At 49.1% G+C, this 26,046-nt stretch overlaps 1 protein-coding gene and 1 pseudogene across 1 annotated transcript; one reads left to right on the top strand and one right to left on the bottom strand.

The window, feature by feature from the left end:
- On the bottom strand, window positions 1–26,046 carry LOC135174137 (gastrula zinc finger protein XlCGF8.2DB-like). The gene is made up of 2 exons (XM_064141380.1): window positions 25,968–26,046; window positions 1–1,515 (listed from the first exon to the last, which is right to left on the bottom strand). Exon 2 carries the CDS (start codon window positions 1,426–1,428, stop codon window positions 328–330), a length of 1,101 nt encoding a protein of 366 aa, XP_063997450.1. The 5' UTR covers window positions 1,429–1,515; window positions 25,968–26,046; the 3' UTR covers window positions 1–327.
- On the top strand, window positions 19,443–20,226 carry LOC135174104 (NADH-ubiquinone oxidoreductase chain 2-like; annotated as a pseudogene).

The raw sequence follows: 26,046 nt of genomic DNA, 5'->3' as shown, positions 1-26,046 counted from the left end.
TTTGGGTCACTTTGGGGTTTTATTGACATCACTGAACACTGGAGAGAGGGGGTTTCACCCCAGGGAGACACAAAGAATAGAGGAAGAACCAGACAAATCCTGGCAAAGCTCAGCCCAGCTCCAGTGGCAGTTCCAGCTGTTCCCACTCATCACCATAATTATTCTCACCAGCACATATTGGTGCTCAGAAGAGCAGGAGGTCTTTCTTCCTGCTGGAGCCCCCAGTCACTGAGAAATGCAGGTGAAAAAGAGGCAATTTTGGTTCAATCTGCTGGAAAGGCCTTCTCAGGGTGGGGGCACAATTACCCTGAGAGACCTGAGGTGGGTCTAATTGTGCTTGCCCTGCAGTGTGGGTTGGTCACCAGTGTGGGTGAGGCGGTGGTAACTGAGACTGCCTCTCTGGGTGAAGCTCTTTCCACAGTCAGAGCAGGTGAAGGGCCTCTCACCAGTGTGGACATGGCGGTGGACAGTAAGGGTGGAGATGTGAGTGAAGCTCTTGCCACAATCAGAGCAGGTGTAGGGTTTCTCACCGCTGTGCACGAGTCGGTGTTGGAGGAATTTAGAGCTCGTGGTGAAGCTCTTGCCACACTCTGCGCAGGGGAAGAGATTCTCTCCAGTGTGGGTGCGGTGGTGAATGGTGAGATATGCGCTGTGTTTGAAGCTCTTGCCACAGTCCTTGCAGCTGAAGGACTTCTCAGTGGTGTGGACACTGTGGTGCCGGATGAGGGCAGACTTCTGAGTGAAACTCTTGCCACAGACAGTACAGCTGAAAGGCCTCTCACCAGTGTGGATTCGGTGGTGGTTAACGAGGTGTGAACGCTGTGTGAAGCTCTCACCACAGTCAACACAACTGAAGGGTTTCTCACCAGTGTGGGTTTGGTGATGGTTAATGAGATGTAACCGCAGTGTGAAGCTCTCGCCACAGTCAGCACAGCTGAAGGGCTTCTCACCAGTGTGGGCTCGGCGGTGGGAAATGAGGCTAAAATGCCGTGTGAAGCTCTTGCCACAGTCAGCACAGCTGAAAGGCTTCTCACCAGTGTGGGTACGGCGGTGGGCAATGAGGCCAAAATGCCGTGTGAAGCTCTTGCCACAGTCGGCACAGCTGAAGGGTTTCTCACCAGTGTGTGTTCGGTGATGGTTAATGAGGTGTGAGCGCCGTGTGAAGCTCTTGCCACAGTCAGCACAGCTGAAGGACTTCTCACTGGTGTGGGCAATGAGGCTGGAGCGCCGTGTGGAAGCGCCATATACAGGGCATTGAATCAACTGCTTCAGTGGCACAGAGTGGGCTAAAATGAACACACCCTCCTCCTCCACTTCCTCATCCTGGTCATCTTTACTCTCATCATCATCATCATCACAGTCATCTTTCCCCTCACTGTCATCCTCTGTCTTGCCCTCTTCCTTGGGGCTGCACTTTGCCTGCTCCATCTTGTTTTATGGGTGCTGCTTCTCCCAGTTCTTATCTGGGCCCTTCTATGAGGCCATGATGGTATGGGAAGAGGTCACTGCTGTTACCTAGGGAAGACGGATACACCTGAGCCCAGCAGCTCAAACCCTGATACCCTGACTGGATAAATACAGCACCTCACATGTGACACCTCCCAGTCACCAACATTCAGCTGGGGCAAAAACTGGAGAGTGGTCTTGAAATCTCACTTCTTGCTATGATGTGGGGTCAGATCTCTAATACTTGTGCTGAGATCCCAGGTGCCAGTGCTGCGGGGGCTGAGAGACCCTGGTCCGTAGGCAGTGGTCCCATCCCCCCTGTTTGTCAGCCCTGTGCTGATGGCAGGTAGGTTTCTGCCACAGACTGTGCCCTTTCATAGAATCAACCAGGTTGGAAGAGACCTCCAAGATCATCCAGGCCAACCTAGCACCCAGCCCTGTCCAGTCAACTAGACCATGGCACTAAGTGCCCCATCCAGAACACCTCCAGGGACGGTGACTCCACCACCTCCCCATGCAGCCCATTCCAATGCCAATCACTCTCTCTGGGAAGAACTTCCTCTTAACATCCAGCCTACACTTCCCCTGGCACAACTTGAGACTGTGTCCCCTTGTTCTGTTGCTGGTTGCCTGGGAGAAGAGGCCAACCCCCCACCTGCCTACAACCTCCCTTCAGGTAGTTGTAGACAGCAATGAGGTCACCCCTAAGCCTCCTCTTCTCCAGGCTAAACAAGCCCAGCTCCCTCAGCCTCTCCTCATAGGCTTTGTGTTCCAGGCCCCTCACCAGCTTTGTTGCCCTTCTCTGGACACCTTCCAGCACCTCAACATCTCTCTTCAATTGAGGGGCCCAGAACTGGACACAGCACTCAAGGTGTGGCCTGACCAGTGTTGAGTACAGGGGAAGAATGACCTCCCTTGTCCTGCTGGCCACACTCTTCCTGATGCAGGCCAGGATGCCATTGGCTCTCTTGGCCAACTGGGCACACTGCTGGCTCATCTTCATCCTACTGTCTACCAGTAACCCCAGGTCCCTTTCTTCCTGCCTGCCTTCCAGCCACTCTTGTGTCCAGCCTGTAGCACTGCGTGGGCTTGTTGTGCCCAAAGTGCAAAACCCTGCACTTGGCTGCCTTAAATATCATCCTGTTGGCCTCTGCCCACCCATCCAGCCTGTCTACGTCCCTCTGAAGGGCTCTCCTACCTTCCAACACACCAACACCTGCTCCTAGCTTGGTGGCATCTACAAACTTACTGATGCTGGACTCAATCCCCTCGTCCAGATCATCAATAAAGATATTGAACAGGACTGGGCCCAGCACTGAGCCCTGGGGTACACCACTAGAGACAGCTGCTAACTGGATGTGGCACCATTCGCCACCACTCTCTGGGCTCTGCCAGACAGCCACTTCCTGACCCAGCACACAGTGAATCTCTCCAAGCCACAAGCTGCCAGCTTGGCTAGGAGCTTCTTGTGGCAGACGGTGTCAAAGGCTGTGCTAGTTTGAAGCAAGCTGCAATGTTTTGGTAAAAGAACTTGATAACAGGCAGTGAAATGAAAACAATTGATGTCAACTTCAGCTGGAACTCCAGTACGAGCTGGAATCGAAGTAGGCTAAATGGTATGCAACCATAGACATTGCTAATGCTTTCTTCTCTACTGCCATAGCAAAGGAGTGCAGGCCGCAGTTTGCATTCACCTGGATAGGAATCCAGTACCAGTTCAACTGTTTGCCTCAGGGGTGGAAACACAGCTCAACCATCTGTCACTCAGTCATCCACAATGCACTGGAGAAAGGTAAAGCTCCAGAGCACATCCAGTACATCGACGACATCATTGTGTGGGGCCAAACTGCTGAGGAAGTCTTCGAGAAAGGTAACAAAATCATTGACATTCTGTTGCAAGCAGGTTTTGCCATTAAGAGAGACAAGGTCAAAGGACCTGCCAGAGAAATTCAGTTTCTGGGAGTGCAGTGGCAGGATGGTCGCCGTCACATTCCTCAGGATGTGATCAACAAAGTCTCTACCATGGCAGTTCCCACCAGTAAGAAGGACACACTTTCTTTCCTTGGTGTGGTGGGATTTTGGAGACTACACATTCCTGGTTTCAGTCAGATTGTCAAACCTCTGCATGATGTGACTCGTAAGAGAAACAATTTCGAGTGGGGACCTGAACAACAAGCAGCCTTTGATCAAATCAAACGAGAAATAGTCCATGCAATGGGCTTGGGACCTGTGAGATCTGGTCAAGACATTAAGAACATTCTGTACACGGCTGCCAGTGACAATGTCCAACTTGGAGTCTTTGGCAGAGAGCTCCAAATGAGACACGTGGTCGTCCTCTTGGTTTCTGGGGACGTTGCTACAGAGGTTCAGAGACAAATTACACTGCAACTGAGAAAAGAGATTCTAGCAGCCTATGAGGGAGTGAAAGCAGCTTCTGAAGTGATTGGAACTGAGTCACAATTGCTTTTAGCTCCTAGACTGCCAGTTCTTAACTGGATGTTCAAGGGGAAAGGTTCATCACCACATCATGCCACAGATGCAACCTGGTCTAAATGGATGGCTTTGATAACTCAACGAGCACGAATGGGTAATCTTGACCGACCTGGTCTGGTGGAGGTGATCACCAACTGGCCGGAAGGCACAGACTGTTCCAAACCTCCAGAGGAGAAAATAACTTGTGCTGAGGAAGCTCCTCCCTATGGTGATCTCTCTGATCAGGAAAAGAACTATGCTTTGTTCACAGATGGTTCCTGTTGTCTTGTTGGGAACAAGCGAATATGGAAGTCAGCAGTCTGGAGTCCTACCAGGAGAGTTACTGAAGCGAGAGATGGAGAAGGAGAATCCAGTCAGTTCGCTGAGGTAAAAGCTGTCCAACTTGCTCTTGATGTGGCTGAACGTGAAAATTGGCCTATCCTTTACCTCTACACCGACTCATGGATGGTAGCCAATGCTCTATGGGGTTGGCTAAAGGACTGGAAGAAGCATGGTTGGCAGAGGAAAAGAAAGCCTATTTGGTGTGCACACATGCCTAAGAGCAGAGCAACTGAGGAACATCAACATAACCAGAAGGCAGACCAAGCTGCTAAGATTTCTGAAGTTGATACCAACTCTGATCTTGACATTGACCTTGATTGGAAACACCAAGGTGAGCTGTTCTTAGCTCGGTGGGCCCATGACTCATCTGGACATCAAGGCAGAGATGGAACATACCGATGGGCTCGTGATAGGTCAATTGACTTGTCCATGGATGCTATCACCCAAGTCATCTATGACTGTGACATTTGTGCTGCTATTAAGCAGGCTAAGCAAATTAAGCCCTTATGGTATGGTGAGAGATGGTCAAAGTACAAGTATGGTGAAGCCTGGCAGATTGACTACATCACTTTACCTCGATCACGTTCTGGCAAGCAGTATGTGCTAACGATGGTAGAAGCCAGCACTGGATGGTTGGAAACCTATGCAGTTCCACATGCTACTGCACGTAACACCATTGTTGGTTTGGAGAGACAAATCATGTGGAGACATGGAACTCCAGAGAGAATCAAGTCAGACAATGGTACTCATTTCAAGAACAATCTTGTGAAAAACTGGGCGAAAGAGCATGGTATTGAGTGGATTTATCATATACCCTACTATGCACCAGCTTCAGGGAAGACTGAACGCTACAATGGTTTGCTGAAAACCACCCTAAAAGCCATGGGGTTGGAACTCTAAAAAACTGGGACAAACATTTAGCAGAAGCTACCTGGTTGGTAAATAGTAGAGGTTCAGTAAACAGAGCAGGACCTGCACAATCAGATTTGGTCCAAACAGTAGACGGTGATAAAGTTCCTGTTGTACGTGAAAAGAATCTGTTAGGGAAAACTGTTTGGGTATTTTCTCCTTCGGGCGAAGGGAAACCTGTCTGAGGGGTGGTTTCTGCTGAAGGTCCTGGTCATACATACTGGGTAATGCAGGAGAATGGTGAAATCCAGTGTATTCCACAGAGAAATTTAACCTTAGCTGAGAGAGTTTAAATTCAAGTTGTTAGGAGTTTTCTGTTCTAGGTAACATCGGCGCCCAACACTGAGAGAATCTATGATACAATCTACAGCACGTGAGCACAAACCCAACATCACCTAGGAGTCCCTGTTCTGAGCTTTTGAATCACCTACATCTGATTGAAGTGTGAACTGAACTTGTATATATTGTTTTAGTGTAAATATTGGTTTAGATTAGATTGGATAATTCTCAGCGATACTCTGAGCGAAGTAGACAAGGGGTGGATTGTACTAGTTTGAAGCAAGCTAGAATGTTTTGGTAAAAGAACTTGATAACAGGCAGTGGAATGAAAACAATTGATGTCTCCTTCTCTCACAGTTATGCTGAGAACTATGGGAAGAAGAGGTAAACATTCTCCATTTTGTTTCTCACTTTTGCTTTTGCCTTAGACCGAGACACATCTTTCTAACATCACTGCTTTCTAACCCTGCTCCCTAACCTCTTGGCTGCACCTCTCTTCTTCCTGAGAACTGGGGTAAGGTTGAGAGGGCCGGGGGAGGTGTTGGGGTGGTTTGAAAGCCCCTCCTGGGGACTCAGGTTTCTGGGAGGGGAGTTGTGCTTTTGTATTGTTTATCCTTTGTATATTTCTGTATATAATTGTATATAACTGTATATATTGTAAATAGCTGCTTGTAAATTCTGCTAGCTGTAAATAAATTGCTTCATCTATATTCCCAGGGTCTGTCTGAGTTAGCTGGGGCAAATACAAAGTGTGGGGGGGCGGGTAAGAGCCCAAACCATCACAAAGGCTTTACTGAAGTCCAGGTAGACTACATCCACAGCCTGCCCCACGTTCACCAGGCAGGTAACCTGAACATAAAAGGAGATTAGGTTAGTGAGACAGGACCTGCCCTTCCTAAACCCATGTTGCCTGGGCCTGATCCCTTGGCCATCATGTAGGTGCTTTGTGATGGCACTCAAGATGACCTGTTCCATGACTTTGCCCTCCCCCTTCTGGAGTCCAGGGAACATGGGGAAAGGACAAAAGAGCAGGATCCAGGGAGTCTGAATAACAAGGCATTGCCCAGACATGTTTTGCTTGTGTTTACATCTTGTGGCAAAGAAGGAGCAAGCATCTTGTGGATGCTCACCTTGGGGCAAGTTCCTGCGTCCCACCAAATTTGGATCACTGCCATTCCATTGGCTGATGCCTTTTGTTTCCCTCTGTTTCCTATGGCGAAATCAAGTCTCAGGCAAATGATACAAGCAAGCCAAAGCTGCAGACACGGTGCCTTGACGCTTTAGTCATTGCCTTGCTGCTTTGTGCCTTGTTTACAGGGAGTTCTGCCATGCCTCAGTTTACTCGGGAGAAGTACAAGTGCCCTGCGCATCGCTTGTAGGCAAAGAAGTCATTACCAAACACTGGCCAGAAGCATGCCAGTCTTGATGCCTCATCAGGAACCCTGCTGGCAGGCAACCAGCTGCCCAGACCAGGCAGGAATGCGCAAGCCCAGGTGAGCCTGGTGCCCCTGGGGAGCTGTACTGCTGCAAGCAAGCAGCTGCACCCCTGACAGCCATAAACTGCTTTCAGCACCCGCTCCACACTCAGAGCCTCAGGGCAGCCAAGAGAGGCAGCAGTGCCCTGGGAACCAGGAGAAACCCCATTGGGAGACAGCACCTGGACCAACACCACTTTGCTTTGTGTTTAAACTGCATCCATGGGACTGTAAACACAGCCCTGAAAAGATTCCAGAGATACTAACCTGTGAGTAAACATTTTCTATAAAGTCTCTCTGTTAAAGTTTCTCTGCTTAACTCTACCTTAGATCTTGTGGCTGCTGTCAGTTGGCAGTAAGGTTCCTCTAGAGTCGCCCCTGCGGAAGGGGATGGGAACTGGCAACGACCCAATCTGAGCTAAGCAATCCAAGCTCCCTTTCTTTATTGAGAGCATCAGACTCCAAGTTACAAAGCACATACTTTTCAATTAGGGTGAGAAGTGTGAAACGCATACAGCATACAAGTGATACTTTTCCTTATCATTTGGCCTATCTCAATATTTGAATATGCATAATCTTCCCTACTGGCAGTTACTGCAAAAGCATTTTTAGTGCACCTAAGTATTGGAATGTGCATATTCCTCCCAATTCCCTCCTGCTTTGCACACAGCCCCACAGACGCTGTTTATCAGAAGGCTCAAGGACAAATTCCCCATAGCTTCTTCACACATAGCGCTGCAGCTTACTGGCTTCAATACTCAGACCTCACATCCAAGGCTTGATTGTACACACTTCTAGGGGCTTGTGTCCCTCATTTTCCAGCCATTTCCCAACACTCCCCCTAGAGGGTAAGCAGCATACTGCACCATGGGAGACTTCCCAGTTTAAATCCTCCATTTACATTTTCCAGTTTTGTTTAAACTGTTTACGGTTATTCAATACTGCCCTAAGCACTGCACATCTCCTGCAAATATCTTGCACAACTGAGCACAATGATCCTGTAAATAAGCTATGGCAATATTTTTAATTAGCAATAAGCAATAATTAATAATTAGTAACTTTATTGTTGTATGTGCCTTATTCATAATTGAATAATTTCATAACAAAACCTAAGCACTGAGCAGCAGAGATCAGCCCTTGGACATTCTGCATCATCATCCAGCAAGAACAACCAAGCAAAATGGACTCAAGCTTGCCACCCTGAAACCCAAAGGAGCTACTCACAAGCAGTTGTCTCTGAGCCAACCTGTCTCTGTGGAACAAGAGTGGGAGGACTTGTTAGGAGAGGTGAAAAGCCAACAGAGCTGGGAGAGAGCTGCCTGCCTGCCAAATGAACCCAAGTTCTTCCCTGACTGCTTCCCACACAGACACTGATCCCAACCACCACAGAATTTACCAGGAGTCACTGCAAGGGGGCACAGCTCCTTGAAAAAAGAACACAACCTCTCCCATCAGATAACCATCCCTAACTAACACCAAATTGTTAGCTTTCAACAGCCATCAGCAAAGAGCGTGTCAAAGCTCTGATCCCACAACACAAGTCCAGCATGGCTCTCTCCCCACTAACGTGGCAGCAAATAAGAGCAGGAGAGCCAATGCTGGAGTCAGTAACTGGAGTCACTCCCTCTTGGTGCAAACTTCTGTCACCACACTATTAATGGACTAATAACAGACACCCTCATTCTAGCAAGCCCTATGTCAAACCATCCTGACAGACTGACTCAGGAGCACCCAGCAGGAACATTTACATCTGTAAAAGGAACTGGGCAAAGCCAAGGCCTGGCTGTTTACCAAAACCACAGCTGGCAGCACACCAAGTAGTGAAGGTGGTGCCTGCCTGGTGAGGTCTCGTTGAATGGCTGTGGGATCCTACCCATGTGAAGGCAGCACAACCAATTGCCCCATAAAGCAAGACTTGTCTGAGAGGCTAAGTGAGGCCTGAAAAGCCTCTTACAGGTAATCAGTGACACTGATCTTTCTGGGCAAGAGCAGGAAGAAAAACACAAGAAGAGGAGACCTCACGGAACTTAGAAGCTGATGGGCAGCACACATCAGAGCCAGACAGAATGGCTCAGGCTGGAATGGACCTCCAACCTCCCTGCTATGAGTGGGGATGCCCCTCCACCAATGATGTCTTCACTGCCACAAGAACACATCATCTACTCCAGTGCCAGACCTACAGCTCATCTCTTCCCAAGTCTGGGCTACCTCACATTTTACTCCTTGACATCTGATGTGCTACCAAGACAATGTAAGCCTGGAAGCAGTAAATGGCCCTCTGTTAGGGGCTGAGCGGGGGAAGAGTGAGCCACATGCCTGAAGGACCTGAGTGCTTCCTCTGATAGAGAAACCTATCAGACTTACCTCACCTCTCCACCTACTGGCCTGTATTTTTTGCTTTACAAAAAGAGAAATCCTCCTCAGACAGGAGCACAGCTCTTAACCAAGAGCAGCATCTGAATGTGATAATAGTTACTAGACCCAGCAGAACTGATGAATGACCAAGCTGCCCCAGGGACAGCAGCGCCAGCCCCTACAACAGCCCATACACACAAGGAGGCTTAGGAACTCAGTGTCGGACTAGGACATCACAATGGTGCAGATGGTACAAAGGGTTCCTTTGTTCAGCCATTAACGGTCCTATATGACCTGAGTTCAGAGCAGAGCAATCCAGGTCAGTTTCTATCTAGGATGGATTTTTCCTAGTACAAGAAGACTAGAAAAATAAGGCCTCTCCATATAAGCAGGCCTTCTCCTTAAGTGAGGAAACCAAATCAACCACTACAGGGATCCACAAACCTCATGCTAGAAAAGGAGAGCTGGCATGGCACAGCTTAGCAAATGCAAAAGGCTTAAGTCCTCTCCCTTGCTGCCATCACTTACCTATGACTCACACTCCAATCCGCACTACCTACCCATGTCACTTTCCCATGCTGTCCCTATCTTAGAATCATAGAATCAACCAGGTTGGAAGAGACCTCCAAGATCATCCAGTCCAACCTATCACCCAGCCCTAACCAAACAACTAGACCATGGCACTAAATGCCTCATCCCGGCTTTGCTTGAAGACCCCCAGGCACGGTGCCTCCACCACCTCCCTGGGCAGCCCATTCCAATGCCAATCACTCTCTCTGTGAAGAACTTCTTCCTAACATCCAGCCTATACCTATCCTGGCACAACTTGAGACTGTGTCCCCTTGTTCTATTGCTGGTTGCCTGGGAGAAGAGGCCACCCCCTACCTGCCTACAACCTCCCTTCAAGTAGTTGTAGACAGTAATAAGATCACCCCTGATTCTCCTCTTCTCCAGGCTAAACAGGCCCAGCTCCCTCAGCCTCTCCTCATAGGATTTGTGTTCCAGGCCTCTCACCAGCTTTGTTGCCCTTCTCTGGACACCTTCCAGCACCTCAACATCTCTCTTCAATTGAGGGGCCCAGAACTGGACACAGCACTCAAGGTGTGGCCTGACCAGTGCTGAGTACAGGGGAAGAATAACCTCCCTCCTCCTACTGGCCACACTCTTCCTGATGCAGGCCAGGATGCCATTGGCTCTCTTGGCCACCTGGGCACACTGCTGGCTCATCTTCAGCTTACTATCTATCAGTATCCCCAGGTCCCTTTCCTCCTGGCTGCTCTCCAGCCACTCAGTCCCCAGCCTGTAGCACTGCTTGGGGTTGTTGTGGCCAAAGTGCAGAACCCTGCACTTGGCCTTGTTAAATCTCATCCCATTGGCCTCTGCCCACCCATCCATCCTGTCTACATCCCTCTGCAGGGCTCTCCTACCTTCCAGCAGATCAACACCTGCTCCTAGCTTGGTGGCATCTGCAAACTTACAGATGCGCGACTCAATCCCCTCGTCCAGATCATCAATAAAGACATTGAACAGGACTGGGCCCAGCACTGAGCCTTGGGGGACACCACTAGTGACTGGCTGCCAACTGGATGTGGCACCATTCACCACCACTCTCTGAGCTCTGCCATCCAGCCAGTTCTTGATCCAGCACAGAGTGAATCTGTCCAAACCATGAGCTGCCAGCTTGGCTAGGAGCTTCTTGTGGCAGACAGCGTCAAAGGCTTTGCTGAAGTCCAAGTAGACTACATCCACAGCCTTCCCCACATTCACTAGGTGGGTAATATGATCATAAAAGGAGATCAGGTTGGTGAGGCAGGACCTGCCCTTCCTAAACCCATGCTGGCTGGGCCTGATCCCTTGGCCATCCTGTGGGTGCTTTGTGATGGAACCTAAGATTACCTGTTCCATGACCTTGCCTGGCACTGAGGTCAGGCTCACAGGTCTGTAGTTTTCTGGCTCCTCCTTACGACCCTTCTTGTGAATGGGTATCACATTGGCCAGCTGCCAGTCTTCAGGGACCTCTCCAGTGAGCCAGAAAACTACAGATCTTAACTGCATCAGCTTTGCTAACATGAGTTGAACAAAAAGTCCTGAGCTCCATGCAGGCCCCAAGGGCTCCAAACATCATTGGTCCTTTGGGGCTTTCATGGCCCTTAGCAGATGGAGCAAAGCTGTTGTGATGGTTTGGGGGTTACCCCGCCCCCCCACACTTTTGAGTCTGCCCCAGCTAACTCAGACGGACCCTGGGAATATAGATGAAGCAATTTATTTACAGCTAGCAGAATTTACAAGCAGCTATTTACAATATATACAGTTATATACAATTATATATAGAAATATACAAAGGATAAACGATATGAAAGCACAACTCCCCTCCCAGAAACCTGAGTCCCCAGGAGGGGCTCTCAAACCACCCCAACACCTCCCCCCGGCCCTCTCAACCTTACCCCAGTTCTCAGGAAGAAAAGAGGTGCAGCCAAGAGGTTAGGGAGCAAGGTTAGTAGGAGCAGGGTTAATGAGATGTGACCAGGTCTAAGGCAAAAGCAAGAGTGAGAAACAAAATGGAGAAAAAGTCTTTCTTCTTCCCAGAGTTCTCAGCGTGACTGTGAGAGAAGTAGACACAATTGTTTTTCATTTCACTGCCTGTTATCTAGTTCTGTTACCAAAACATTCTAGCTTGCTTCAAACTAGCACAATCCACCCCTTGTCTACTTCGCTCAGAGTATCGCTGAGAATTATCCAATCTAATCTAAACCAATATTTACACTAAAACAATATATACAAGTTCAGTTCACACTTCAATCAGATGTAGGTGATTCAAAAGCTCAGAACAGGGACTCCCAGGTGATATTGGGTTCGTGCTCACGTACTGTAGATTCTATCGTAGATTCTCTCAGTGTTGGGCGCCGATGTTACCTAGAACAGAAAACTCCTAACAGCTTGAATTTAAACTCTCTCAGCTAAAGTTAGATTTCTCTGTGGAATACACTGGATTTCACCATTCTCCTGCATTACCCAGTATGTATGACCAGGACCTTCAGCAGAAACCACCCCTCGGACAGGTTTCCCTTCGCCCGAAGGAGAAAATACCCAAACAGTTTTCCCTAACAGATTCTTTTCACGTACAACAGGAACTTTATCACCGTCTACTGTTTGGACCAAATCTGATTGTGCAGGTCCTGCTCTGTTTACTGAACCTCTACTATTTACCAACCAAGTAGCTTGTGCTAAATGTTTGTCCCAGTTTTTCAGAGTTCCACCCCCCATGGCTTTTAGGGTGGTTTTCAGCAAACCATTGTAGCGCTCAATCTTCCCTGAAGCTGGTGCATAGTAGGGTATGTGATAGATCCATTCAATACCATGCTCTTTGGCCCAGTTTTTCACAAGATTATTCTTGAAATGAGTACCATTGTCTGACTCGATTCTCTCTGGAGTTCCATGTCTCCACAAGATCTGTCTCTCCAAACCAACAATGGTGTTACGTGCAGTAGCATGTGGAACTGGATAGGTTTCCAACCATCCAGTGCTGGCTTCTACCATCGTTAGCACATACTGCTTGCCAGAACGAGATCGAGGTAAAGTGATGTAGTCAATCTGCCTGAGCTGATCAGTGAATTCACCAACAGTGAAAGATCTTCCATTATCACTCCTTGCTAGGAACTTACTGGCCAAGATGTTAGCATAGGATGAAGGAGCAAGCTTAATAAGCTTCTTCATGAGACCTGTTCCCAAAGGAATATCGTCAGGCTCATGAGTGCCATGATCTCCATAAAGCACTTCCTTCACAGCAAACTCCTTCAGAAGCTTAATTCCCTGCTCAACGGTGTTCCACTTCTTGGCAGCCCATGGCAAATCATCTCGGGAAGGATATCTCATAGCCACAGCCAACAGAAGGCGTGTCCACAAGCTAACCCTACCAAGAGGACTTGCTAGGTGTTTGTCCACTCCACTCTCCTTAGTGAGCGGTCCCAGCTGCTTGGCAGACTTGTCTCCTACCTGCAGAGCATTAGCACCAATGCCACGGCATCTCACTAGCCAGCTTAAGATTGGCTCACCTGATTCCCTTGTGTATTCCTTTCTAACTTCCCTGACCTCTCTGAGTGGATCCTTTGAGCCTTGGATGTCATCTTCCTCCTCCTCTTCCTGTTGTTCTGGTGGTGCCGGGCCTAACACAATCTTCCTCATAGCATTCCTAAACTCATGGGAACCATCCTCTCTCTTGGCAGCTAACCTCACAGCACTCCTCTCACTTGAGTATTGTTGTCTCAGCACATCTACAAGGTCTCGCAGACTAACTGCCTCCTCTTCCTCCTCTTGCTGCTGATCACCAGAGGTCCCATCTCTTACATCCTCCTGCGAACCACTCTTTGTTTTAGCTTTTGCCTTAGCAGGTGCTAGAAGGGCCTGAGCAGCAACAGACTTGGATGTGTCTGCTGGAGGATTTGAATCTTTAGGAGTCTGACTTGGAGCATTTGTATCCTTAGGGGTCTGACCTGGAGCTTGTGAGTTCAAATCTGCCTTGCTTTTAACAGGAGGATTTTGGTTCTGGTCTGCTGGCTGGGGGTTCGAATTAGCTGAGCTGGTGTCATTAGGATTTGGACTGACTGGGCTAGCGTTACTAGCACTAGTAGTATTATTAGCATTAGTGGGATTGTTTGCCTGTCCTCCTGGGATGCCTGCCAACCCTGACGTGTTTTGATTGTTGCTAGGAACATTCTGATTTTGGATATTTGCCTGTGCTCCTGAGGCTCCTGCTGAACTCTGCGGCTTGTTTTGGTTATCCTTATCATTGTTTACGTTAGTGGCGGGAACGCTGGCTGTGTTCCCAGAACCTACAGAGGAGGGTGGAGAGGCTGGCAAGGGGGAAGCCGATAACTGTGTTCCCTTGTTTTGCTGTGAAAGAGACTGCTTCTGAGACACAGAATTTTTCCTAGTTCTTATAGAAGCTGGTTTTGAATTTTTCACCAATAATACCAAAATTAATATGAAAATTAAAATCATAAGAGCCATGATAATGTACAGCAACCCCGCCACAATCTCTTTCCTGTAAAAATCCTTGCATGGACTTGGCATTTCAGTTTGGGGCTGGATGACCCTCATGAGAGCAGTAGATAAAGCAGACTCTCGATTGATTGTAACATTATTGACAAAAACTCTTGTAATATCACTAGTAATATTCTCAGTGACACTAAAACCAGCATAACCAAGAATAAAATCACCCCAGCTCCAGAACATGTTTGAAAGCTTAACTTTAGCCTTCTTAAAAACTACATGAAGCAAGAAATAACCAATTTGATCTTTGATCCAGTTGTACACAAAAAACCAGAAAACAGGCCACACAGCAATCCCCACCAAGTACAATAGCTGCTTGATTAGCTTCATCTTAATTCCCAGAGCTAATTTCCACTCACTGAAATCTCTAGCCCCACGTTGGGCGCCAATTAAAAATGTGATGGTTTGGGGGTTACCCCGCCCCCCCCACACTTTTGAGTCTGCCCCAGCTAACTCAGACGGACCCTGGGAATATAGATGAAGCAATTTATTTACAGCTAGCAGAATTTACAAGCAGCTATTTACAATATATACAGTTATATACAATTATATATAGAAATATACAAAGGATAAACGATATGAAAGCACAACTCCCCTCCCAGAAACCTGAGTCCCCAGGAGGGGCTCTCAAACCACCCCAACACCTCCCCCCGGCCCTCTCAACCTTACCCCAGTTCTCAGGAAGAAAAGAGGTGCAGCCAAGAGGTTAGGGAGCAAGGTTAGTAGGAGCAGGGTTAATGAGATGTGACCAGGTCTAAGGCAAAAGCAAGAGTGAGAAACAAAATGGAGAAAAAGTCTTTCTTCTTCCCAGAGTTCTCAGCGTGACTGTGAGAGAAGTAGACACAATTGTTTTTCATTTCACTGCCTGTTATCTAGTTCTGTTACCAAAACATTCTAGCTTGCTTCAAACTAGCACAGCTGTGCATTAAAGAACCCATCCACCACCTACCTCAGCCCCCTATTATCCCTTACAACACCTGCACCAGCACTGCTCCTAGCACTATCTGACCCGTCCTGTTCCTTCCCTTCTCACTCACTACTCTCAGCCTAGGCCTTCTATTTCTCCTGTCCACAGCCCGCCTAGCAGTGTTCTCCACTCTGGGATCAGGCTGAGCCTCTAGCTCAAAACAGGATTAAATTGACGCACTCTGAGCAGTGGCACAAACCATATCCTACAAGGTTACTGCTGCCATCATATTCCTACCCATAATTACACTAAGTGGGGACTACACATGAAACACAGGAATCTCTTTACTTTCTTGAGGCATAGGAAATTTCATGTAAACAGGAGGAATTTTTTCCCTGTGAGGGCAACAGAACACCAGAGCAGGCAGTCTGCTCTGGCAGGGGGGTTAGACTGGATGAGCTTTTGAGGTCCCTTCCAACCCCTGTGTGGTGAATAGTCCCAAAGGACAAAAAATGGGCTTAAGCATGTCCTGTCTTATTTACCTGCCTGTCTGCATTGCAGCCAGAGGCAGGAAAACAGGACAGAAGAAACTCAGACAACCCAGTTTGGTTTAGTCCGGTTGCCTGAGAGGGGTTTCATGGGGACCACACCCCTGTCGCGTGCAAGGTGTATGCGCCCCCCATTTTTGAAAGACAACAGTTTGTGGGTTCTTCCATTTTTGGGTCTACTTGGGTGATTGCCAGAGGTGACTGGGTGATTGTGTGGCCAATGAGAGCATTAGCCTCGGCCATTACCCTATAAATGGGGGTGAACAGGTGATTAAGGTGCTTGCGTGCTCGTTCATTCCTTGCTCACCTGCCACTCACCCGCTCGGTCACCTCAGTTGTCTCAGCTGCCTCAAGCCACCCCAGCCAGCAGCTGATTCCACTTTGCAGCCCACATGGAATTCACCACAGGACTTCTGTTGAATATTTTCCTGCCTATGTTTTGGGCCACGGATGTTAGGACTAGTGAGTATTCTTCACTCTTTGTTCAAGTTGCTAAAGGATTCTAATCAACCTCACAAGCAGCAAATTAAGCCACCAGACTCTATATTAAATCTTTTAAAAATTCCACTGTATAGAGACATTCTGCAAATAGTTCTGCTAACCACATCCAAGAACTTGTGTGAGAGTTGAAAATAAGTCTGGGGGAATTATTTTGTGTGTATTAATAAATTATTTAATAACTTTTAAATCGGCCTCATTGCATTTTACTCCAAACTCAGATTTCAACTAGTCCCCTTTATAACACCCTGGTATTCTGTGGCACTCTGCTGTCGCGGAGGGGTATTCTGCCGCCTACACCAATTTTGGCGGAGGGAAGAAATTAATTGGTACAAGATAATATTCTATAAAAACATATCTTTATTAAACTCAATATTCTGAACTCTCACCACCCCCAATCACTGTATATTAATAGGATTCTACACGGTTATCAAAACATTCTAGGATTAATATCTACAGTAACTTGTTAATAACTAGCGAACAGTTCAAACTATAAACAGAGAGAGGATCTTCCCCGCAGTTTAATGCCGCTCGGGGTCTATATGCTATTTGCCCAGCAGAGTGGGCTGAAAACTCTTTCCTGCTCTATGGCAGAGGCAACAGATATTACAGAGGCATTAAAGCATTCACTTACAATTCTGATTAATCAATAATCACCCTCTGGCGCTATGTCACAGCCTATTACTAACGTCCAAACCTCAAGGGAGCCTTGCCTGTGGACTTCGAGGCTGGAATCCTCCCAGCTTGAGAGGAAAGGATGGATCTTCCTAGTTTCTGGGGAAATGACAGTCTCTGACCTTGTGCTGCTGGCTTCTTCTGGATGCTCTGTCCAGGGATTCTTAGGCAGGCAGGACCTCAGGTGCAGAGGTAGGATGTTGTACTGTCTCAGCACAGTCTAAAGCTGGCTACATAGACCGATCGTGTGTAGATGATTCAGAGTCTGCTTCCTGGTAACTCGTCGGCAGTGGTGCTTACCAGGCAATGATAAGGCAGTGGGTGTGCAAGGTGCACACAGCTGCTCAGGAGTCTGTGCTCCGTAGGTAAAGGCAGGCAATACAGGATCTGGTCCTGATAACACAGTGGCGTGCAAGTGTGCACAGCTGACTGTAGACTATAGGCTCCACATATACATATAGGCAGGCTTAAGTGAGCTCTGCAAGTAAGTATGCAGGCAGGCAATTGGGGAGTCTGAGCTATGTGGGGGAAATCCGAGCACGTTGTTTACCTGTGTACCCCTATTTATTGAATGTGGGCCGAGATTAATGGCCCTTTGGCCACTAGAATGACCAATCAGGTTGGCAGTCAGCCAAATGTTACCATAATAGGTAAATGCCATAGGCCTGGACTTTCCCCAAATATGGGGACCACATGGGCTTGCACCAGAGAAGCATGAGCTAGGCGTGTGGGAGTTTACACAACATGTTTACAACCACCTTATACAACATAGACCCTAGGCAGGCCAGACTTTGTGGCACCAGGTCTGTTATGCCCCTTTGTGCTCATTTAGTGTGTTTGCCTCTGGTTTGGGCAGAAAAACATGTCTGGGCAGGGCAAGGCATAAATAAGCCTATTTTCAGGCCTACAGGCCCTCCACAACATCTGCCTGACCCCTTGCCACTACAGGCTGCATCTCCATACTGCCAAAATAAACTACGCTGTGCTCGACCTTACAGAAGGGCAATCAGACCTCAGTGTCCAGCTCCAATGTCAAGCAAGCCACAGGGCTCACTCCTCCTAGCTGAACATGCTAACATTGTATCAATGGACACACTCACTGCCATCCTAGTCCTTAATCCAAGCACTCCAAACCTCTCATCAGAACCATTCCAAATTGCCTCAGCCACACAAGGTCTTTTCCTTTCCTCAGGGCTCTCATCAATCCGTGCCTCATCTCCACGATTTGGTGTGCTAGTTTGAAGCAGGCTAGAATGTTTTGCTGAGAAGTAGAAGATTATAGGCTGTGAAAAGAAAACAATGGTGATGTCTACTTCCCTCACAGTCTTGCTGAGGAGTATGGGAACAAGAAACAAAAACATTAGATAACACTCTCGCCATTTTTTTTCACTCTTGCTTGGGCTGCTGACTGAGCAACATCTTACTCTCTAACCTCACCGTCCATTTGGGCTAATCCCACTTTCCTTCTTAACCTCTTGGCCAAACATCTATTCTTCCTCAGGACTGGGGTGTCGGAGTCGGGAGGCTGGTGAGATGCGAGATCGGGGTACTGATGAGTCAACGCAGCAGCTTGCTATGCATCAGTACAATTTATTAGGGTAGACGACGCCTCTTATATAGTGCTCAGAGGAGGTGTATACAATCAGCCTGGGGCTGGCACAAGTGGACAGTACAGATTGGCCCAGAGCCACGTGCAAGGTGCAGCCAGGTTGCCTTGTGCCAAAACAACCTGTGGTGCTCAGCCCCCTGTAGCTGTGTCCGCCCCAGGGGCCGGCAGGTCCAGCCCCCTGCAGGTGTGCGTGGGTTGCTCATTATAGCTTCCAGCTCAAGGACGTCTCCCAGCACAAGTTCTCATGTTTACAGCTCATGTCCTGCTGCAGGAGAATTCTCCCACTTACCATTGGGGTAAGGTTGAGAGGGGTAAGGGGAAGGAGAAGGGGTGGTTGAGAGCCCCTCCTGGGGACTCAGGTTTCTGGGAGGGGAGTTGTGTTTCTGTATTACCTTGTATATTTCTGTCTATAACTGTATATACTGTAACTATCTGCTTGTATATTGTGCCAGCTGTAAATAAATAGCTTCATTCTTATTTCCAGAGATGGCCGAGTCTAGTCTGGGTGATTTCTAAAGTGTGGGGGGACAGGGAACACCCAAAGCATCACATTTGGCTATGACCAACTTCCACCTAGAAAAAGATTTCCCACTGCCAACACTGGCATCATGCCTAGGACACAGAAACAACCCAAATCCTGGGCAGGCTACCTCCTTATTTAAGACAATGTGCCTGGCTCACTGATGAAGCCAACACAAAGCCACAGCAACCCTCTCAATTCCTACACAGCAGAGCAGGGGCTTAGAAAAGCAGCAACCAAACCTACACAGAAGAGGGCAAAGCCTCCACACTTGCTTTATACAATTTCCTAGCTAGGTCAGCTAACAAAGCTATCAGGCCCACACTCCAAAAATCATGGTTCAGCCCTTCCTCTACTAATGAATCCCTGTGCAAAACTCATCACATCTCTAAGACTCCTCCTGTGAGCAACCACTGCAATCTCAAGCAGTCCCCAGCCTGAACTAGGCTAGAAATGAACACCCTTGCCCTCATCTCAAGCAGCTCCAAATCCACTGCCCACCAACCAGCCAGGCCACAAGGAAAGACTGCATAGTGCAGGCAGCTGCCTCTGCCACAATCCTCTTCTCAAGCACAATGAATGCCCGGGCCACAGGACAGGGAGATATTACTCAGCTAACTAATCCAACATCCTGCCTCCTGCTGACAGCAGCAATTGCCATAAAGCCTGGCCCCAAAAGTTCTCCAGGGCTCACCACTAACTGCAGCTCTTCTCCTGGCAATTAGAATAGAATTCCTACACCAAGCACCTTTCTGCTTCTCACATCCAACACACTCAACCCCACACTACTAAGACCTATTGCCTCAGCAGCTTTAGGAGGCTCAACAGGCCTCAACCCAACACAGAGCTAAAAGATCCCAGCCTCATCCTCTATTTCTCACCTAGGCTCCACAAGCATTATTGGCATTTACAACCCTAAACTCACTCTGTTCACCTTCTGCTTCTACACCCTAATAAGCATCACCATAACTTTCACCCTGAATACAGCCAATCCCCTAAAGCTATCAACAATATCCTCATGAACAAAGCCCCTCACACTTACACTGTTACCCCCAGCCACATTCCCACCACTCAACAGGCTCTTACATAATGGCTCAGCATTCACTAACTTAGCAAACAAGGAACAACCACAGCAGCTTTAACCATTGCTCTCCTATCCCCACTGATGTTCCTCTTCTATCTCTACCTTACCTCCCAATCAACAGTCAAGCTTCCATCAAACTCCACTATCCACATCAGACAGTGGCATACCAACAAACATCACACACTGCAATCACCACCCCAGCTGCCCTACCAATCCTCCTCCTGCTGCTCTCTCCTATAATGCTGACCACTATCCAGAAGCTTAGGACAGCCCTAAGGCAAAGGCCCTCAAAGCCTTAAGAGTTAAACCCTCTCAGATTCTTTTAAGACACACAAGACACAACTCTGCATCACCTGAATGCAACCCAGACATGTTCATTAAGCCAGGGCCTGAATCTAAACTCAACTCAACCTAGACAGGCAGGCTTCAATCCCACAAAACTCTACTCTGCAGCTGGATGCCCAAACCCAACAGGCTTCCATCTAACCTAAGCCCTGGGACACTCTCAATGGACAGCCCTCAGCCTGCAATTCAACAGGAGGTTCACTATAGGACTGATCAAAAGAGGAATTAAACCTCTGTGTAAAGGACTACAGCCTAAGGCCTTAACACTCAGAGATCCTACCTATGGCCTTCACCCAGCAATGATTATTCTCTGCCACGCACAAAGACATCAGCATTCCATACTTTATATTCCGGGCATGAGCTGGCACAGTTGGTACAGCCTTCAGTCTACTCATCTGCGCAGAGCTAGGTCAAGCAGGCACCCTGCTAGGAGACAACCAAATCTATGAGGTAATCATCACTGCACAGGCATTCCTGACAATCTTCTTTATACCTATTATGACTGGAGGACTTGGGCACTGTCTGGTACCACTCATAACTGGCATCCCAGGCATAGCATTCCCCTGTGTAAACAATCAGCTTTTGACTCCTATCCTCATCTTTCCTCCTACCTCTGCCCTCCTGCACCATAAAAGCAAGAGCTGGTACAGCATAAACTATCTACTGCCCTGGAAGGAGAGGCCTTATATTAACCTGTTTTGGATTAATCTGTTTAGGATAATTGCATGTTCACTCATCCAGTGCATGGAGATCAGAACAACAGGAACTACATGAATGTATGGAAAGCAGAGAGCTTGAGGGACAGGATGAGTTAGGAGTTTAAGGCCTGTTTACTGCAGAGGAAGAAAGCTGCTACACACCAATGTCATGTTTAGATGAAGGTAAATCTGTTCAATGCTTCCCTAAGACAATGTACAGATAACAGGAGAAGAGGCCAGGAACAGAGCAGATGTTCCTGCAGATGTGAGAAGAACAGGGGAAAAAAGACTAGGGGTGGAGAAGAAAAATGCCACTAAGCAGCAGCTCCTCCCAGCCCACTCCCAAAAGCCACTGCCAGGTATAGCCAAGAGGAGCCAAACGCAAAGGAACAGGAATCAGCAGGAGTCTGCAGTAGCTAAGGGTGTATGAACTCTGTAAAGCTTGCATTGGGGATGGGAAACCTCCTGTGTTCCTTGTGCTGTGTCCTGCACTGCACAGCAGTCATTGACCCTCCTGAGCAGTTGTGCTAGTTTGAAGCAAGCTGGAATGTTTTGGTAACAGAACTAGATAACGGGCAGTGAAATGAAAACAATTGATGTCAACTTCTCTCACAGTTACGCTGAGAACTCTGGGAAGAAGAAAGACTTTTTCTCCATTTTGTTTTCTCTCTTGCTTTTGCCTTAGACCTGGTCACATCTCATTAACCCTGCTCCTACTAACCCTGCTCCCTAACCTCTTGGCTGCACCTCTCTTCTTCCTGAGGACTGGGGTAAGGTTGAGAGGGACTGGGGGGAGGTGTTGCGGTGGTTTGAGAGCCCCTCCTGGGGACTGGGGTTTCTGGGAGGGGAGTTGTGCTTTTGTATTGTTTATCCTTTGTATATTTCTGTATATAATTGTATATAACTGTATATATTGTAAATAGCTGCTTGTAAATTCTGCTAGCTGTAAATAAATTGCTTCATCTATATTCCCAGGGTCCGTCTGAGTTAGCTGGGGCAAATTCAAAAGTGTGGGGGGGCGGGGTAACCCCCAAACCATCACAGCAGTCTTAGCTCCTGACTTGTCTCTGTTTCTTTGTGCCACCTTCTCGCAGGTACCCTGGCTCAGCAACAGCCTCAGTACCTGCAGACAGTTCTTCAGCACCCCCAGCAGGTGCGTCATCCACTCTAGGAGCAAGTAACTTCCTCACAGCAGTTGCCAACACAACCCCACAGCCACTGCATGATGCCAAGCTCCTTATTCTATGACCTGACATTGTTGCTGCTGTCCAACTTCTACTCTGGCTCCCAGCCCTCGCCAAGGCACTACCGTATCACTTACAGACCAAACCCTGAACACCACATTCTGTGACTCGACAGAGGAGGTGACCCAATCCTGTCCCAACAGCTCACAGCACTTCTGCTTCTTTGGTCACCCAGAAGTTTTCATTTTCATTCTACCAGGCTGCAGCATCATCTCCATACAGCAACGTCCTGTGCCACTAGGCAACAACCTAGAGAGGGGCCTGGAGCACAGCCCTGTGAAGAGAGGCTGAGGGAGCTAGGGGTGTGCAGCCTGAAGAAGAGAAGACTCAAGGGAGACTTTACTGCTCTCTACAACTACCCAAAAGGAGGTTGTAGCCAGGCAGCTTTTCCCCCTCAGGGCTACCTGAGGAGGTGGTGGAGTTATCATCCCTGGAGGTATTTAAAAGGGGGCACTTAGTGCCATGGGTTAGTTCATAAGAAGGGTTAGGTGATAGGCCAGATTCGATGATCCCAGGTCTCTTCCAATCTGGTTAATTCTGTGATTAGGCTCTGCAGGAATAGCCTGAGCCCTACTGGCCAGTGGGTGCCTGGCCCCTGACTCAGCAGGTATGGGCAGCAGGAATGGATGTAGACACCTGGACACACTTTACACCTGCTACCATCAGCATGGCTATTCCCACAGCAATCAAGGTTTGCAGCTCACCAGCTACGCTTCACAGCGGAACCAGCAAATGAGACCCCCATGAGCCTTGTGCTTTGTCTTCTTGTGCACCTTAGGAAGCCTAACAAGAACTGGTTTAGCCAATTTCTCCCTAGGTACTGCCTTCCATGACACACATCATGTAGTTGCTCACTTCCACTGCGTGCTCTCAACAGCAGCTACATTTCCTACCCCAGCTGCATTCCCCCACCCATTCCCCTATTCACAGTGCACAACCTTCACTACACAGCAGCAAAAGCTCACTTGTGAAGTTCCTGCCTGCAGATAAAACTCCCATTTTCCCCACAACACTTTCTTGCCCAGCTGGCAGACCAGGCTGCTGCTCTGCCTGCCCAGGAGCTTGCCCCTGTGAAACACCACAGCTTCACTTGGCTCAATCAGCTCAGCTATGCCCTGACCACACTGATGTGCATCACCTGAGAGGCCTTTGCCTCCAAATGAGAAGTCCTGCAGCAGAACTGACCACCACTGACATCAGCAACTCCAGAGTTGCCCCCCTTCCCATCACCCCTTCAGAGAGCAGCCCTCACTGGTGCAAACAGGATCCAACTGCATCCCAACACTCCCCCCATTAACCCTACCACTGCTTGCCCCAGGCACCAGCATAGCAGCTGACTCCTTACACCCCTTATTGTCCCAAAACATCCCCACCAATAACCATCCCCATACCTCCGCAGCAATCCTGGCACCACTGAAGGCACTGCCCCAGCCCTAGAGCTCTCCAACACAACTCACACTGTCACTTGGTCTCAACACAACTCTCTCAGCTGCCCCAATCGCCCCTGAGGGTAATCCCTGAACTAATCCTGACACGACAAAGTTAGCAGCAACCTCCACACAGAGCATCCCAACCCTCCACAAATATAACAGACCCACACCCCTGAAATCCAGACAGACACAAAGCATCCCCCCAGCACCAACAGTCAGAGCCCCAAACTTCCAATGCTCCACAAAGCACCAAACATCACCCAGCCAGTGCCACACCCAAACATGCCCCAGCACACCTCAGCGTCCCCAAGCCTCTAGAACAGGATCCACCACCACAGATCTGCAAGAGACAAAACATTGCCTCCAAATTAACCATAAACAATACCAAAGCCACAAAGAAACCCCCAAGGCTCAGCAACCACCCACACCCTGCAGCTGATGCCAACTCTAACCCAACCACCCCTGTCCCAGGTTGAGACTAGAGGGTTAAAAAGTCTTCTGGGGACTAGAAGATTGTTATTCAATCCCATAATTCTGCTGTCTCTTTATAAACTCACAAGGTCAGCTCGTTCTCCTTTCCTCCTCCTCCTGCCCTGTGTCTGGCAGGAGCCATTTTATCGGGAAGAATATGTAAGCAGTAGGCCTCTTTTGGGGCCTCCAGAGGCCTGTTCAGGCCTCTTGGGTGGCAGAGGCATTGGGAGAGGGAGAGGACTGGAGCACTGGGGCGTATTAGATTTAGTCTTTGGGGTGGGGGAAAGTTCAAGGGTGGTTGCCAGGGATGTGGTAATTGCTTTGTAATGTCTCTCTCTGTACCTTTGTCCAAACAAAATTCTGTGTTTTTTTCTCCAATTTCACCTGAGAGTTTAACTTCCTTTGGCTCTCTTTAACAACCACTACAACCCCACAGTGCAGCCACGGATTAGGTGCAGCTGCCAACCCCCTGGGAACAGCATCCAATAGGGCACAGCAGCTCTTGCTTGGCTTTTCTCCAAGGTCTACAACTCAAAAGGCTGTCCCTGGAAATTCAACACAGGAACTACCTTAAACCACGCCTTGTTAAGCTGCCCTACCCCCTAGGCACCACAGTACTGCACACATCTGCTTCTGTTCTCTGTGCATGTCTGCAGCGGATTATTTACCCCACGCAAGCATCACGGACTCGAGGGCAAAGCCTCTGCTGTACCCATCACACAGATGGGCACTATGCCAACAGCAGCTCATACTAACCCCAGCCCTCATGCCAGAGAATGATTAAGGTTATGGCTCCAGGAGCCAGTGGAGTGTCCCTGCTCACTGCAGGGCTTGGACTGGGTGACCATTGGAGGTCCCTTCCAAATGCAAACCATTCTCTCTTCTATGTTAGACTCCTTAAGACTTCAGAACGCTTCAAAATGCTTAAGAAGCTCTGAAAATACCTGCAGAGTCATCCTCGTTGCAGGAGTGGGCACAGCAGACTCCACATGAGGGCTCTGATGTCACCGCCCCCAGCACAGCCAAACCACCCCGCAGCTGCCACCGGCCCCAGGCGCTCCCAAGCTCAGCTCGCCACAGCTCCCCACAGCTTGCCCACGGCCGTACACAGCTCCACACACCCGCACACAGTCCTCTCACAGCCCCAGCGCTGCCCTCTCCAACCCTCACGCCCCTCACCCACACAGCGCCTGCCCCACACCCATCCACCCACTGCTACCGCACAGAGCTGCACCCACCCAGCGCACCCACACAGACCCCACGCACCCTCCGCACCCCCAACCTCACGCGGCAGGAGGGATCCCAATCCGAACCTCACAACACCCTACTGACCCCACCGCTGCCGCCCCAGCCCCACAGACCACCCCAGCAGAACCCCACAGACGCCCTCCTCACAGCTCCCCTGCCAGCCCTACAGAGCCTCCTGCAACCCAACCGACCCCCCCAGGCCCCACGGGCCCTCCGCACCCGCAACTCCCCAGCTGCCCCACAGGCCTCTCCCTAATCCTCACCCCAGCACAAACCCTCAGCCCCGGGATCGCAATCCCGGCCCCAGGCTGCCCCACTCAGCCCAGCGCTGCCCCCCTCAGCCCCAGCGCTGCCCTCTCGCACCTGCACACGCAGCGGACGCAGAGCAGAGCCCAGCGCAGGCCGCGGCAAAGGCGCCCGCGGGACGCAGGGGCGGGGCCTC

The sequence above is a fragment of the Pogoniulus pusillus genome, unplaced genomic scaffold (assembly GCF_015220805.1).
Source record: "Pogoniulus pusillus isolate bPogPus1 unplaced genomic scaffold, bPogPus1.pri scaffold_47_arrow_ctg1, whole genome shotgun sequence".
NCBI lineage: Eukaryota > Metazoa > Chordata > Aves > Piciformes > Lybiidae > Pogoniulus > Pogoniulus pusillus.
The sequence above is the reverse complement of the archived record's forward strand: the minus strand, read 5'-3'. Positions and strand labels throughout refer to the sequence as shown.

Coding starts and splice junctions, on each gene's coding strand:
- LOC135174137 (XM_064141380.1), bottom strand. CDS start 1,428: ATGGAGCAGGCAAAGTGCAGCCCCAAGGAAGAGGGCAAGACAGAGGAT.